Genomic DNA, 18188 nt, shown 5'->3' with positions numbered 1-18188 from the left:
CATGTACGATTCTCCCCTCTTCTACAATGTATTTGGAAAAGCTCTTTAATTTTAATATTTTTTATTTTTTCATTTTAGTTTTATCTTTTAATTTTATTTTTTTCATTTCAATCTCCAGCTCATTTTATTTTAAAAGACATTATTTTACCAATGACATGTAATAACAATTTTCCACATAAATTTTCTGAAGTTATTAGATCCAAATTGTCCCTCTCCTTTCCTTCTCTCCCCCTTCCTGGAGATTTGATCTGGATTTTAAATGTATTATTATCATGCAAAACCTATCTCCTTAGTGTTCATTGTTGCAAGAGAATGCTTATATAAAATAAAACCACTAAAATAAGAACACAAATAAACTAAAGTGAAAAATCACATGTTTTGATCTTCATCTGACGCCAGCAGTTTTTTCTCTGGAGGTAGATAACATTCTTTGTCATAAGTTCCTCAGAATTGTCTTGAATCATTGTAATGCTGGGAGTAGCTCAGTCTTTCACAGCTTGATCATCCCACAATATTGCTGTTACTGTGTACAGTGTTCTGGTTCTGCTTATCTCACTCTGCTTCAGATCATGTAGATCTTTCAGGCTCCTTCTAAAATCATCCTGTTCATCATTTTTTACAGCACAATAGGAGGAAATGCCCATTTTATATGGAAGGAAGCAAATATTTAAATGCCTACTTTCTGCTGGGCACTGTTCTAAGTACTTTACAAATATTATCTCATTGAACCTCTTAACAACCTTGGGAGATAGGTCTTCTTACTTCTATTTTACAATTGGGGAAACTAAGGCAGGCAGTTAAGTGATTAGCATAGGGTCACTAGTAAGTATCTTAATTAGCTGAGATGGAACTTGAATCTTCCTGATGCCAGAACCAGTACCCTATCTACTACACCATGTAGCTAAACTGTTAAGTTCAGAATGTTAAAAAAATATAAATGAATGAATGAATAAATAAATAAATCCTTCATGTGCAGTTAAGTGGCACAGTGGATAGAATGCCAGGCCTGGAGTTGGAAAGTCTCATCTTTCTAAATTCAAATCTAGCCTTAAATAGATGTGTGACTTTGGACAAATCACTTAACTCTGTTTGCCTCAGTTTCCTCATCTGTAAAATAAGCTAGAAAAGGAAATGGCAAACCATTCTAGTTTCTCTGTCAAGAAAGCCCCAAATGGGGTTACAAAGAGTCAGACACAACTGAAAACAAGTGAACAACAAAAAGAATCCTTCATGGTAGCACATTCATCCTTGATAATAGATTCGGATTTTTTACGTAGCTAAAAGTCATTTGGAGCCAAGCCTAGTGAATTAAGTATGTGATCAAGCTGGTTAGTGATGATTTAAGTAAGAAATAAGGCTGATCTTCTGATGTAGGTTATAAATTATCCCTGAAAGAATGTCTCAGGAAGAAATTCCTGACTGAAGGAAATGCTGATGCCATGTATGTTGGTTTAAAAATAAATCCCAGTCCTTAATGGTCATAACTCATACACAGGAAAAATTGGCTTTGAAAATAACTCATTTTAGCTCACATTTATGTAATGTTTTAACATTGAAAAAGCACTCTTTTTTTTATACAAATCCTGTGAGGCATATATCATTATCTTTACAAAGACGAGGAACTGATTCTCAGATAAATTAAATTACTTTGCTGAGGTCACATGAGTAGAAAGTAAATGGTGGCAAAATAATTCAGGTCTTTGGACTCCAAAGTGTAATTTTCTTTATATTTCATACTACTTCTGTATATCTGGAGAATAGTAGTCAATCAGCAAGCTTATTAAAGACTTACTATGTGACTGGCACTGGGCTGTGCCCTGAGTATACAAAGAATATAAAAAACATTCTCCCTGCCCTCCAACAGTTCACAAAAAGGAAAACAATATGAAAATAATAATTTGTATACAAGACCCAACCAGTGTACATTGGAGGAAGGCCCCCAGGGAAAGTAGTAGGAAGGGGTGAGTAATCAGGAAAGACCTCTTACAGGAGGTAAGTCTTGAGGAATGAGTCCATGAGGCAAAAGTAAGATGGAAGAACAGTTGGACAACAAATACAAAGACATAAAGTAGGGAGGAGTGCCATCTTGAAGGAATAGCAAGGAGGTCAGTGTCACTAAACTGTGGAGCATGAGGAGAGGAATAAACTCTACAAATACTACAAAAGTAGGAATGGACCAAGTTGCAAAGGGTTTCAAAAGATGGACCAAGTTCAAAGAGGATTTTATATTTGATCTGGAAAATAATAGGGAATCATTGATGTTTACTGTTAGGGAATAATAAGGTCATTACTGCACTGCTGGTGGCATATTATTTTGATATGAGTGAAGAATAGATTGGAATGGGGAGAGAGCTATGACAGAGACCAGCCAGCAGGCCACTGCCATAGATAAAATATGAGATGAGCTGGATAACACAGTGGATAGAGCAATAGGTTTGGAGTGAGGAAGACCTGAGTTCAAATATGACTTCAGACACTTATTAGCTATGTGACTCCTGGCAAATCATTTAATCATGTTTGCCTCAATTCTTAATCTGTAAAATGAGTTGAAGAAGGACATGGCAAGCCACTCTAGTATCTTTGCCAAGAAACCCCAAATGGGGGAAGAATTAGATATGACTGAAATGACTGAAAAATAAGTGGGTCTTAAGGTGAAGATATTTTCAAAGGGAAAAAAGGGAATATATATGAGAGATGTTATAAAGGTAGAAACAAGACTTGGCAATAAATTGGGTAGGTGAAGTCTGAGAGGAGACCCTAGAATGACACTGAAGTTGGGTGCTGAGCTTAGTGGAAGGATGCCTCTGCCCCTAATCATAATAGGGAAGTTCAGAAGTGGGGAGAATTTGGAGGGGAGGGAAGATAATGAGTTCTGATTTGGACAGTTTAAGTATGAGAAACCTAAGGTACAAACAGTTCAAGACTTTAGGAGAGAGACTAAGGATGAATATGTAGATCCTGGAATCATCTACATAGAAATGATAATTAAACCCATAAAAACTGATGAATTTACCAAGTCAGATAGTGTGGAAGGAGATGAGAAGAGAACCAAAGACATAGCATTGGGGGAACTCCCTTCATTAGTTTACATGCTCTGAATGAAGAGCCAGTCACAGAGACTGAAAATGAGCAGTTATATAGAATAAGAACTGGGAGAGAGCTGTCTCAGGAAAACCCAAGAGAGAAAAGAGAAGAAGATGACCAGTAGTGTCCCCAGGTTGCAAAGAGGTCAGGAAGAATGAGGGCTGAGAAAAGGCAATTTCATTTGACATTTCAGAGATCATTTCGTGACTTTGGAGAAGGGCTTGGAAGTGAAAGACAAACACGAGTTTTCCTTTAGAATAAGAGTTTCCAACTTACATCAAATGCTTCACTTATACCCTTATGAATAGAGCAGGTGTTCAAATATGTTCTGCACAAGATATCATCATGTATCTCCCTTTGCTTTTCCAGCCAAATTCCTAGGAAAAGCTGTTTCCACTGGCTGTTTCCACCTCCTCTTTCTCACTCAGCCCTCAACTCTTTGCAGTCTGGTTTCTAGCCTCATCCCTCTACTGAAACTGCTCTCCAAAATTGCCATTGATCTTTTAATTGCCAGATATGATGGTCTTTTTTTTTTTTCAGTATTCCTGCTTCTTAACCTTTCTGCAATATTTGACATCATTGACTACTATTTCCTTCTGAGTACTTTCTCTAAGGCCTAAAGCCTAGAAAACTAACACTCACTCACTCTCTCTCTCTCTCTCTCTCTCTCTCTCTCTCTCTCTCTCTCTCTCTCTCTCACACACACACACACACATCATATCACATGTATTTCCTATGGGCCTTATTAACAAACCAACAACTCTCAAATTTCTATATCTAACCCCAGGCTATCCCCTGAGCTTCAGTCCCTCATCACCAATTGACTAGTAAACATTTCAAACTGGATGTTCAAGAAACATCCTTAAATCACATCCAAAAAACAATTCATTCTATTCTTCCTGCCCTCACCAAGCCCAGCCCTCTTCCAGACTTTCCTAGTTCTGTCAAAGACACTACCATTCTCCCAGTTCAAAACCTTGGTATCACCTTCAGGTGATATACTCTTTCTCACATCTCCAGTCAAATCTTACAATTTTTGGCCTCCAAAACATCTTTCCCATCTAACCCCTCCTTTCTCCTCATTCATCTCCATTCTTAGTTCAGTCCCTCATTATCTTTCACCCAGATTATTGCAATGACTTTCTGATTGGTCTCTCTGCTTCAAGTCTCTACCATTTCAGTCCATCCTCCACACAACTGCCAAAGTGATTTTCCCCAAGGGCAGACATCACATAACTCTTGTCTTCAGTAAACATCAATGGCTTCCTATTTCCTATAAAATCAAATACAAAGTTCTCAGTTTAGCTTATAAAGAAGTCCTTCACAGCCTTCCCCAACATCTCTTTCTGGTCTCCTTTGATATTACTTCCACAGTACCTCCATAGTCTCTCCTTTATGCATAGAATATCTCTCCTTACTTCTACTTTGTAGAATTCTCCCATCCTCAAGTACTGCTTTCCAGATTGTCTTTCCTGACTCCTATACTTCTATTGCTTTCCCTCTCAAACTACCTCTTATATATCTGCTTTTCGGGGTGCTGTTCAGTCATTTTTCAATTGTGTCAAACTCTTTGTGACTTTGAAGTTTTCTTGGCACAGATACTGGAGTGGTTTCCCATTTTCTTCTCCAGCTTATTTTACAGATAAAGAAACTGAGGCAAAAAGGGTTAAGTGACTTGCCTGGAATCACATAGCTAGTAAATGTCTGAGACCATATTTGAATTCAGGAAGATGAATCTTCCTGACTCCAGGGCCAGCACTATATCTACTTTGCCACCTAGCTGCCCTGTCTGCTTTATATCTTCTTATTGTTATGCTCTTTATATTTATTCTAAATATACATATATGTGTCCTTGTCTCATTTAGACATTACATAAACAAATGCATATTAATTGATTGTTTGATTAACTTATTGGAAGTACTAACTCAACCTTAAACTCTTCCTTTTTGGTCTCACATTATTTACTTGATAGCCATATGTTGGCATAATCAAAAGTGAGAGAGAATGTGCACAGATAAGAAAGGGATTGAGAGGGAACTCAGTGGATAGAAAGGCAGGAGATCCTGGGTACAAATCCAGCCTCAGATACTTCCTAGGTATTGATTCTAAAATAGAAGGGAGGTAGGTAGAGAGAGAAAGAAGAGAAAAAGAGGAAAGGAAGTTATAGAAAAATGTAAATTAACAGTCAGCCCTAGGCAGTCTTGCCAGTAGCAATGTATGGCTTGGAGAGTGGATTGTAAGCAAAGGTGAGTGCCACAGAATTAACACTTTCGATTTGTGGTGCTGAGCGAAACTTTTGAGCATCTCTTGGACTATAAGTGGATTAAATCAGTCAATATTTAAAGAAATTAATTCAGACTATTCACTGGAAGGTCAAATCCTGAAGCTGAAGCTTAAATACTTGGGCCACATAATGAAAAGAGAGGATGCATTGGGAAAAACCCTGATTTTAGGAAAGGTTGAAGGCAGAGGAGAAGAGGATGGCTAAGGATACAATGGAGAGTGTCCTAGAAACAATGAGGATGAACTTGGACAGGCTTTGAGAGGTAGTGAAACATAGAAGGGTTTGGCATGTTATGGTCCATGGGGTCATAAAGAGTCAGATAATGCTGAAGAACGACAACCTCCTCAGTCAGTCAATTCTCATTTATTAAGAACCAACCCTTGTTCTCAAGAAGGTCTCAGTCTAACAGTGAGACAAGATGCAACTCTATATAAATAAGACCTAGAGAGCATGAAAATAGTCCCACAGTGGAAACACTAGCACTAAGGGAGGGTATCAAAGGCTTCTTACAGAAGCTGAAACTTGAAGAAAGCCAGGGAAACTGGCATGTCAAATTTGGCTAGAGTTTTCTCCCACTGGCGATTGATCCTTTGAGGCTTCACTTTCTGAAACCTGCTTCCTTTTCAAGAGATCAGTCACTTATAGCCCCCTCTGTGGTCAAGCACAAAGGAAAATCCTCTTCATGTGAGACTTTTTAACAATTCCTTCTTCAAAGTATGTCCCAGGAGCAGGCCTGGAGATGGGAGGTCCTGAGTTCAAATCTGATTTCAGATACTTCTTGAAGTGCAACCTTAGGTAATCACTTCACCCCAATTGCCTAATATTTCCTACTTTTCTGCCTTGGAACCAATACTTAGTATTGTTTTTAAGGCAAAAGGTAAGGATTTTTTTTTTAAAAGGCGGGGAGTGTCCCAGACTATATGATGGGCTGCCTTATTTCAAACCACAGTGTTTGCTCTTATTCAGAACAGCTGCCCTCAAAGACCCTACAATCTAGCTAGGGAGTCACAACATATTTGAAATTGTAATATGTCTGGGGCTAATTTGAAAAATAGTGGTACTAGTAATTATATACTTAGATAATATTTGTAAAGCACTTAACACAATGTCTGGCACCTAGATTAAAATTGTGAGACTGGTCACAAATTTTATTATTTTATTAATCAGAAAGGAATTGGGGAGAAAGATGAAAGAGAGAGAGGAGATAGATAACTTTGAGAAGTTTTTATTCTAATCTAACTTGCTACATTTAGCTTGCTGTTCCATAGCAGCCATGTGGTCCTCCCAGTCCACCCCAACAGAGAGCAAAAAGGTCTTGCCTCAGTTTATCAAACTTTCTGCCCACTGACTCTCACACACCAAGCCTAGTGAGCCAACTGTCTTCTTTCTCCTTTGCCTGGGCAGCCCAGGGGAAAGCCCAGGCCTGCCTCCTGCCTCATTGTCCCCTACCTCAATTGATAGCTTTTCCAGCCGACTATAAGGTGTGCCAGAGTTTCCATTCCATCCTCATGATCAAAGTCCCCTCAGTAATTTCCTTCACAAGGTGTTTAAACAATTTTTGTTCTCTTCTCCTAAGAGAATCTCCTGTCCTTAATTGTACATAGTATCAACTATGACTTCCCATGATTTTTAAAAGCTTCTTAAAGGTGTCAAATGAAATAAATTAACATATTTCTCCACTTATTATTGAAAATATTTATCTATTACTTCCTTGCAAGTGAAGATTTCAGGCCTAAAAAGCACCTAACATCTTTTATTCAAATAAATTTTCTAAGATTTTAATAAAACTTTTTATTCAATTCAGTACATATATATATATACACATATACATATACATATACACATGCATATACATATACATGTGTCTGTCATACACACACACATATATAAAAAATCATAGTGGTAGGGTATACAGAGGCAGCTTGATGTCCCAATGGATAGAGTAATGGACCTGTAGTCAAAAAAGTTCAAATCTGATTTCAAATCCTCCTTCAGATACTTACCAGCTGTGTGACCCAGGAAAAGTCAATTAACATCTTCTTGACTTCCTTTTTTAAAAAATCTATTTTATGGGGATATTAGAGGCAGATTAGATGGGGCTGGATAGTGCTGGTCCTAGAATTAGGACAACTTATCTTCTTGAATTCAGATCTGGTCTTATACATTGACTAGCTGAGTGACCTTAGACCAGTCACTTAACCCTGTTTGCCTCAGTTTCTTCATCTACAAAATGAGCTAGAGAAGAATATAGGCAAACCACTCCAGTATCTTTGCCAAATAATTGCACCTACCAAATAGTGTGGTTTTTGAGAATTAAATGAGATAACATTAAAAGTGTTTTGTAAACCATAAAATGTTATATACATGCTTTATTTTTATTAAAAGAAACTAAAATGTTTAAAGCAATCTAGTATCTTCTGAACTGAGGCATGATACAATTTGCAAATGTAGGCTGAGCACAATGTGTACTTCTCAAGGAAAATCTCTTCATTGTTTTGTGATAATCATCATGGAGCAGTAGTTTGATTTTTCTATTGAGGTCATCTTGATTCTCCATTCTTTATTGTAACATGAGAATAAGCATTGAACTGCTCCTGAAGGGCATTCATTTCATTCTGTCCCTTCAGTGGACTCAAGAACACCTAAAATGAAGCTCTGGCCCAAATGTCTGCTTAGTGTTCTTTCCCCTTATTGTTCAGCAAATGACCTCACCACTCTGACTTCACTGGCCTCATTCTCCCTCATGATCTGAGACCCAGCAGAATGTAGATTAAGAATATTAATTATCAGTCAACAAATATTTATTGTGGCGCCTCACCCTCCTTCTATTACACACACACACACACACACACACACACACACACACACACACACACACACACACACACACACCCAGGCAGTATTTATTGTACTAGGCATTTGAAGACACTTACTAAATCACAGTTTCTAACTGGTAGGAACATAAAATGTGATAAAAGAGGAAAAAAAACAGATTAGCAACCAAAATAGTTTCCTGAACTAAATTTATTTAGTGAAAGGGGCTAGCCTATCATTCTTCCAGGTGAAGAATGGATTACTAAACCATTGTAGAATACTTAATCATTTAAGTATCAAATGATGGATCTACTACTTAATTCTTATAAAGCTTTGGGCCCAAGTCTCAGTTTTCTCATCTCGTAAAATGAAAGGAGTTATATTATATGATCTCTAGGGTTCTTTCCAGCTCTAAATCCTATGATCTTTGAAAGTTCCATACCAATTGGATAATTATCCAAAACTTGAATAGTAGGTGGATACCACAACAAGGTCATAATATTTAAGAAAGAGAGCATATTAGGATATAAAAGAAGAGAATGCAGAAATATCAAGTGGAGGCTAACAATTGCATTAAATATCATTGATTACTTAGGTGGACATAGGACATTGTATCAGGATTCTATAACCTGATTTAGACCATACTAGCTCAAATCGACATGTTTTGGAAAGCCTGTTTCACCACTTTTAAACTTGGGGAATCTATATTACAGTCAGATTATCTGAAGAATTTTATTGTAGAACAACTATTTCTGTAGATTTCTGAAGGTCACACTTGCTTAGGAATTTTTTCTTTACAAAATGGAAAATTTTTAACCAAATTACACATAATTACAAAGCTATCTTTCTGTGCCCACACAAATCTTAAGTAGAGCCGAGACAGCAATTTCTTTTTTATATAAATTGCATATATGTCTCTTCTTTGCCTTCATTTGAAGAGAAAAAAATGTCAGGATTTCTGAATGTGAGTTTTATCTAGGCCTTATTTTGCTCTAGAATTTTTTAAATGACCCTTTTTATTAAGAAGAGAAAAAGAATTCTTTAATACTTAAATAAAACTATCAGCTTAAGTTATATTTTTAATAATACATGATAAAAATTTATCTTTATTTTGAGAGACATATTAACAAATCCTTGTTCATTATTCAATTGTTTTATAAACCATGAGAAAATCTCTGGTGTTACTTCTTTTCTCCTTAGAGATGTAGTAGCAAACCAGAGAAGGAATGCCTCATATTTAATAAGATTTTCATTACTTTTATAAACTATACCCCTGTAACTTTATTGGTTGATATACTATCAAGTAGCTCAGCTCAAACATTTCTAAATAAATTAATCTCGAAGAACATAATGTTATTAAGGGGAATAATGAATCACAAAATGCCTGCCTCATAAAATTAAGTAACCTTCAATAAATGTAAATAAATAAAAATGATTATGGAAAGACATTTTTTTATTTTCAAAGTATCTTGGAGCAACTGTGTAAATAAGTAGACATCAGATGTCTTTAAAAAACCTGGTAAAGGAGAGAAGTTTTAACCAAAAAAAATAAAAAAGGAAAGAGGGGAGTAACACAAGATGAAATAGGCAGTTTCAACTACATGGAATATAAAAGGTTTATATAAACAAAATCAGTGCAGATAGAAAAAGAAGGAAAAGTGTCATTTGGGGGAAATCTTTGCAAGAGCTGTCTCTGATAAAGGCCTGAAATCCAAGATAACATAGGGAATTAGATCAAATATATAAGACGAAGAGCCATTTCCCAATAGTTAAGTGGCCAAAAAAGTATGAAAGCCACTTGTCAAAAAAAAAGAATTGCAAAGAATTAACCATCTTATGAAAAATTTCTCTAAATTACTAATAACAAAAGAAATGCAAATTTAAAAAACCGAAATTTGACTTTACTTGTGAGTTTAGACATCAGAGATTCAGCTCTGCTGATCATGTTTTAAGAAATTACAAAAAAGGCTAATTCAACTTAGCAAATAGCTTCTTTGTGGAAGCCATTGTGCCAGGCACTGGGGATTAAAAGACAATAATCTCTGCCTACAAAGAACATACTTCTCAGAAATGCCACATGCACAAAAATAAGTAAATGCAAAGTAATTTCAGATGGAACAGAACATTCACTACTAGGAGGAGTCAAGAAAAGCTTCAAGTAAGAGCTAACCATGAAGGGGAGGCTCAAAAGAAGTTCAAAATTCTAAGTCACCAGATAAGGTAAAAAGAGAATGTATTTCAGCCATGGGGAGACAACCCATGTGTAAAATCAGAGAGATTTGTAGACCAGTTTGTCTAGAAAATAGATTGTGTGAAGGGGAAAAATATGAAATAAGTTCAAAAAGGTGGATTAGAGGCAATTAGGATCTTCCCTACTGTAATGGTTGTATTTAGTGGAGTGAAAGACTTCAGGTTGTTTGAAAGCTGAAGAGGAGTCAATAATTTGATATGACAGCTAAGAAAGTAAATTAAAACTTAGGCTGCTTCAAGAAGCATCATGTCCATGGCTAGGGAGTTTCTAATCCCACTCTATTCTACTCTGATCAGACCACATCTGGAGTATTATTTTTAGTTTAGGTTGCCACATTTTAGGAAAGATTTTGATAAACTAGGGAAAGTCCAGAGAAGAACAGCTAGAAAGGCAAAGGGTCTCAAGTTTATGTTGAACAAAGATCAGTTGAAAGAACTGAGGATATTTAGCCTATAGAAGTGAAGACACAGGAGGGACAATGATAGCTATCTGCAAGCATATGAAGTGCTGCCAGGTGGAAAAACAGTTAGATTTGTTCTGATTGTCCCCCAAAGTCAGGAAAATCATTCTAACAACAAAAATTATACCAAAGAGATTGAATTGGCTGTCAGGGAAAGTAATAATAGATCAAGGCTAGGTGACCTCTTCTCAAGTGTGATGCAGGAGAGTCTTGTGTTTAGGAACAGTGTGGACAAAATCAGTCAATAAACATTAAGTGCCAGGTCCTGGGCTGGCCTCTAAGATCCCTCCCAACTCCAAACATCTGATTCTGTGAGTTCTGTCTAAGTTCTGGGTCCTTGAGGATATGAATTATAAGATATGGTCCCAATCATCATGGAATTTACAACTTAGTAGGATATGTAAGGCTTGCATGTAGATAAATATAAAAGGGGATTGAAATTATACTTATGATTTCATTTGTATATAAAACTCCCAGATGGGGAAACACCTTCTATCTCTGAAATTAAGGGACTTTCCCAGGATCACACAGCCAGGCAGTATGAAAGGCAGTTAGAAAGATAGAAAGCAAATGTTAAGCCATCTGAGAAGGTACAAAATAAAGGACTATGGAAGAGCAAGGCTTAGAGATAGGAGGTCCTGAGTTCAAATATGACTTTAGATACTTCCTAGCTGTGTGATCCTGGGTGAGTCACTTAATCCCCATTACCCAATTACCATTCTTCTGCCTTGGAACCAATATACAGTACTAATGGAAGGTAAGGGTTTTTAAAAATAAATTTTTTTTTTAAGGAGGAAAAGATCACAACACTATGATTAAAGTTCTGGGCTTTCAGTCACAAAGATCAGAGTTCAAATCTGGCATCAGATTTATATGACCCTGGCTAATGCATTTGCCTCAGTTTCCTCACCTGTACAATGAACTTGAGAAGGAAATGGTAAGCCACTCCAATATCTTTTCCAAGAAAACCCCAAATTGGGTCACAAAGAAAGAGAAATGCCTGAAACAACTGAACAAGGAGGGTGCATAGCTTTGTACTGGGCATTGGGGGAGCCCGAAAAATATTCCATGGGATTTTTTTTTCAGGGAGCTTTCCTCCCACAATAACAGCCACTTCATTTAGTCTCTGAAAGTATATTTCAGCCACTATTCATGGGATATGAACAAAATAATCATAACAGAAAGATGCAAGAATATTCTAGTCTCACTGGAGTGGCTAGGAATGAGACAAATTTAGTCATAGAAAATGTCTTGAAGGAAGTGAATCCTGAGTAGATTTTGGAAAGAGGAGAAGGACCAGAGAGGTGGAGTCTATGGCAGGAGGCCATGTAGACAAGCAGGCATAGTATTGATAAAGGCTTATTAATGGTAGGAGCCAGTGTCTGATTTTTATTTCCTTGGCCTGAATAAAAGTGGTGCAAGGCATTGATATAGTGGAAAGTGAAGACTCAGAGACATGGCAAAGATAAAGAAATGCAATGAATTCTTTCAGGCAACATGTATGTATGATTTATTTTAAAAGCACCATTGTAGACAAAAACAAGTTCTTCCTAGAAGCCTAAAAGAATAGAAAACTTAAATGTAAAGGCAAGCTGGCTAGACAAATATAGCTACTGTGAAGCATCTTTATAAGCCAGGGAGGGGTTCATAATGAGAAAGATTCTAACCGAATCTCCTGGGCCAGGTTAAGTTGTAAATACCTAGAGGACACAACAACTGTATATTCCCTGCAGTACTTATCACGTTGTCAGTGCTCACTAACCAGAAAAGCATCATGTTAGCATCATTCTTATTCTCCAGACCAGGACAAAAACCTGGGAGGTATCTTCCTGGCCTACTTTTTCCCCCATTTTTTCTCAATTTTTACTATTACTCATCTTTTTTATAACATTAAAACCTTGATTTTTATTGCAAGCCTCCCTTCTGGACCAACTTGTCTGCCTCAGCTGCTGAGTAATAGGCACAGGATGATACAGGCGATGTTCGGTGATGGATGCTGTGTGGCAGGCTACTTTCTTTTCATTTTTTTTTGAGGTGGGGAATATCATTATATCTTCCGTCTCACCCTGGAAGTGACATACCATTTCCTGTCTCCAAATGGAATTCATCATTTGTTCTCAGCCTTGAAGTCATACTTGTTTTATCATTCTCTACCTGTGAGTGTTTAGAAATCATAAAACCAGTTAGGAGCTGAGGTGGGAGAAGTGAGAGGGGAGAACAGGGTGAGAAGTAAATAGGGGCTTGTTTCTATGTTTCTTTTTGATGCTTGGACCTTATTTTGTTACTTGCACCAGTAGCACTCAGTACTTTAAAAAAGGCACAAAACAGTGTCTGGCACAGAAAGGAAAAGATCTGACACATGCTGATGATGGGCTTTGTTTTGTTTTGTTTTTTTCCTTTTTAGTTAACTTCTCAGCATCCTTATGCTGAAGTTTTCATTGGGCGACCACATGTCTGGACCGTGAACCCAACTGATCATCGCGAAGTAGAGAATGCAGTGAAAGCAATTTTAAATCAAAAGGTTAATTTTTTTTTCATTTTCTCCATATTCAGCATGAACCAGAAAGTGTCATGAACGTTGATGTGGCAATCATCCCAAATGCTTTGTTCTCCCAAGTCAAATTTTATCATTGTACCTTTTCACTAAAGATAGAAAAATGAACCTACTCAATAGAAGTTGAGAGTGAGGTTTCCCACATTTTCTATGAAATTTTAAAAAGTAGGGCACGATTTGAGGGCAAATTAACAGAAAGGGTAGAGTGCAGGGCCTAAAGTCAGGAAGACTTGTCTTTCTAGCTATGAGTTCTTGTGAGAGTCGTTTAAGCTTGTTTGCCTCTGTTTTTTTTCTCCTATAAAATGATTTGGAGAAGGAAATGGCAAGCCACTTCAGGATCTTTTCTGAAAAAAACCTATATGGAGTCATGAGGGGTCGGAAACAACTAAGCAACAAACTAAAAAGATCCCAATTTCACTTGGCTGTCATTCCATTAGAAAGCTCTGAAAACAACAGATAGTAGAAGCTGGGCCTGTAGCCACAGCCTGTGCATATGATAAAGACATAAGAAAAAGTAATTAAGGAAATGCTTGAAAATAGTTTTTTATATAGCATCTCATTACTTTGGTGCCATTCAACTTGTAAATTGTAAAGAACTATATAAAGTAACTATCAGTTACTGTGCTAAATGAATATGCATAAGATAAGGTTACCCTGTTAGACCTAATTAGAAGATTGGAATTCCAACTAAGTGGCAATAATTTTTTTTCTCCTCTTTAGGAAATAACACTATATGCATTCTTTGGCTTTCACCAAACTGTATGTCAATGAAGAGAATCTCTTTAAGGGCCATGTACCTGAAATATTTCATTGTGAAGCATTTGTCATCCTTTATTGGCCTTTTGCTTTGGTTCTCATGGTATTGAGTTATTAAAGCACAGTATTTCACAGCTAGATGGGCATCTGGGTGGCACAGTGGATAAAGTGCCAGAACTGAAGTCAGGAAGACTCATCTTCCTGACTTCAAATCTGGCTTCAGATACTTGCTCTCTGTGTGACCCTGAACAAGTCACTCAACCCCTTTTGCCTCAGTTTCCTCATCTGCATCATGAGCTAGAGAAAATAATGGTAAATTATTGTATTATCTTTGCCAAAGAAAACCCCAAATAGACACAATTGAAACAACTGAACAACAAAGAATCCTACTGGTAGAACTACATTAATTTTGAGGCAAAAGGGACAAGTGCCTTTGCCCACTACTGCCAGGGAGTTCACCATAGGTAGAATTATAGCCAAAATTATAACATTTAAAGATCCCTCTTTTTCCAAAAACTTTTTCCTCTAGCCCTCATCATACTTCCTCATGTAAAGATATTGGCTGTGGAAAACTTTTTGATATTAAAATATCTCTGTACTAAATGTGATTACACCTGGCTGCCTGGGAGTTGATAATATAATAAAGTATTACCCGACCTACACTGATCCTTCATCATGGAATGCTGATAACCTGGGAAACAGATTGATTTATTTTCCAAGACTCAGCTCAAACTCATCCCTAGATTGATCTGAGAATAATGAACTTTTCCAGTTACATCAACTCTTAGAGACCACATACTAAGTTATAGAGGAATTAAAACCTCTAAGGAATTGCCCACACCAATGCAATCACATACACTGATGTATTGAAGAAGTTACCAACAGAGGAGAGGCAGCATGATATATGGTGGGTGGGGAACAGGACTTGAAATCAGAAGGACCCGAGTTAAAATATCATCTCTGACACCCACATTCTATGTGAACTTGGGCAAGGTACTTAATCTCTCTGACTACCTCTTTGACCAGAAGTTGCCAAAAACATGCTGGTCTGCGGTGATTGAAAGAATTTCCTCACCCAGAGTTTCTTCTACAGTGAAGCCAAAGGGTCAGTCTATATCATTATCAACTAATCCCTTTGGGAATTAGTTGCCACTTACTGGAAAGTAAGACTTTTCTGGCCCAGAGGTTCTTAGGGCAGGGAGCAGGGGATACAGATGTTGGGGAAAATTCCATGAGATGGAGTAAGAGTAACAGAAAGGGATGCCAAGAAGTGTTTTTCAAAAGAACCTTGTTTTTTTGTTGCTCAAACGTGGTGCTGCTTCTACTAATCAGGGATGGCAAGAAGGGACTGATTACTTGAGATAATTTCCCCTCTTTAGTCCTTCAATTGAGCTAACTTCATAGCCTTTTGGTTTATTGAAGTTGATAGATAACTGTGTTCATGTTTCTCTAGAAAGATGGATCTCTTCTAAAGTATTATCATTGGTATAACTAGATCCCTTTCTAAAGGAATATACTTGATATGTTCAGGAATAAGTGATGCTTTTTTTTTTTTTTTGTTTTTGCTTGATAGGAAAATTGCCATGCTTTTTAATAGACTGTAATGACCAGAAAGCAGTTTGTGCCACTTATCATATTTGTTAGGCTAGCACTTCACCTGAGTAAAGAATAGAAGAAATATTTTTCAGATTTAGTCTGTCAAAATAAGCCATTTGAATTAATAAATTTCAGTTCACTGATGTATGCCTTTTGGGAGCCACTGGAGAAAAGGTCTTTGTGTTTTGGAGCTTGTTTCAGGACCATAAGTAGATTTGCTCATCACTTTGAAGATGACTTTTATCAGTTTGTTTAGTTGTAGAAAAAGATATTGCCCACAGCAGTGTGCTAAAACATGTGAGCCCTCTAATACAGAGATTTTTTTTTTGTTGTTCTTTATGTGACCCTCTTAGTAGAGATCTGGTGGAATATGAAAAATATGATTAGTTGTCAATGAAATGTAAATACAAATTCTTTAAAAGAAAATAAAATGGAATAGTTAATTTGAAGGGCCATCTCTGATGTGTAGAGGACATTTAAAAATGTATGTGGAAATAACAGAATATCTTCAGAGTACTTTGAGCTCTTCAGAAATAAACACTCCAGAAATAGGAGTTCTGCTAGGAAAATCTTAGCAGATTTTGGTTTTATTCCACAGTACTTAAATACAATTTCCCATATTCTCACTACTTCCCTAAACCACTACCCTGACATAAAGATTAGTGTTACTGATAAGCATTATATAGTGTATATAGGAAAAAGTTGTGATACTTGATCATGATTCATCCCTCCAACAACACTGTACTATGAATTATGATTATAACTTAAGGACATTTCATGGGCAGCATAATAATGTACCAATATAAGACCATGAAAACCAAAGAAATTTTAGTTTGACCTAGTTATATTACAGCATTTTTGTTAGATGAAGAATTACCAATATTGGGTTGGTCCTGTGAAGATAGGATTAACTCTCCCATTGTCTATTATTACCATTAGGTAAGGGAGCTCACAAGTCCCTTACTAGTTCACACCCCCAAAGGCCACAAGCACTGCCCCTCCTTGGGCAGTACTAGGCAAATTGAAAGACTACAATTGGTTTCTGTAAAGGGGCAAGAGACAGGAAATGATATGGATAAAGAGGTATAAAAAGAGGCCAGTCTAATTCTCTGCCCTACAAATTGACCATCATGATGTGATGTAAAAGCTATAAAGCCTTGGACAGAAATGCTTCTGTCTTATAGATGCAAAACTCTTTAGGGCATCTGGAGTAGGAACAACAGAATTAGATTCCCTGGTTGCCCACTTCAGAATTCAGTCTTTATTAAGGTTCCCAAATGGACAGAAATCATGAATATTCTTTACTGTTAGGTCAAAAGCAACAATTAATAGTCATAATCAAACTTGAGTATACTGCCCATTCAAGAAAAATCAGAAACTACAAGTAATGTGTTCTATTTCAACAGATTGAACCTTATATGCCATATGAGTTCACATGTGAAGGGATGCTACAAAGGATGAATGCGTTCATTGAGAAACAGGTAAGTCTGTAGAAGAAACATCTCTTTCCTATTAGTTTCACTGTTTTACATAACCTCAATTACAGCATTTTCAAGAAGAGCAAAGAAAATATACTGGTGATTCTCGTGCTCTTATAATGGCCAGAGAAAATGAATGGATAATTTGTTGAAGTTGGAAATGAATTTTCTAGTAATTAACCTAACAGATGATTCTTTCTATATGTGAGTTTTTTTCTTTATATCTGCAGAAGATCACCCTGAAGGATAAGGACTCACCTATGCTATCATTTCACTGGGAGAAAGAACTCTTAGATGAGGAAATTCTCTCTACCAATGGAGGTCAACACCTTCTAAGACTTTCCTAGTCTTAGAAATGAGGTTCTTTTTTTTTTTTAATCCTTCCCTTCTGTCTTAGAATTAATACTGAGTATTGGTTCCAAGGCAGAAGAGTGGTAAAGGCTAGGCAATGAGGGTTAAGTGACTTGCCCAGGGTCACACAGCTAGCAAGCATCTGAGACCATATTTGAACCTAGCACCTCCTGTCTCTAGGCTTGGCTCTCAATCCACTTAGCCACTCAGCTACACCATGGGGTTCTTTAAAAACAAACAAACAAACAAGCAAAAAAAAACCCCAAAACCTTACCCTTCTGTCTTAGAATCAAAACTAAGTACTAGTTCTAAGGCAAAAGAGTGGAAGAGTGATAATGACTAGGAAATGGGGGTTAAGTGACTTGCTCAGGGTCACACAGCTAAGAAGTATCTGAGGCCAGATTTGAATCCAAGAACTCCTGTCTCCAGACCTGGCTCTTCATCAATTGAGCCAAATAGCTTCCTCTTGAACTGGGATTCTTAACCATTTTTGTGGGACAAAGACCTCTATGGCAGTCTGTTGAAGATTACCAATCTCTTCTTAGAATCATATTTTTTAA

General features: G+C 36.9%; 1 protein-coding gene across 1 annotated transcript in view; it reads left to right on the top strand.

Moving 5' to 3' along the window:
- The window catches only part of MGAT5 (alpha-1,6-mannosylglycoprotein 6-beta-N-acetylglucosaminyltransferase), a 242317-nt gene that overhangs the window by 203169 nt on the left and 20960 nt on the right, over window positions 1-18188 (top strand). Inside the window, exons 13-14 of the mRNA XM_044669910.1 lie at window positions 13298-13414; window positions 17206-17280. Coding sequence (XP_044525845.1) covers window positions 13298-13414; window positions 17206-17280 — 192 coding nt within the window. The remainder of the gene's footprint in view (window positions 1-13297; window positions 13415-17205; window positions 17281-18188) is intronic.

This window comes from Gracilinanus agilis, chromosome 3, assembly GCF_016433145.1.
Source record: "Gracilinanus agilis isolate LMUSP501 chromosome 3, AgileGrace, whole genome shotgun sequence".
NCBI classification, from domain to species: Eukaryota; Metazoa; Chordata; class Mammalia; order Didelphimorphia; family Didelphidae; genus Gracilinanus; species Gracilinanus agilis.
This window is presented reverse-complemented; position numbering and strand designations above follow the sequence as displayed.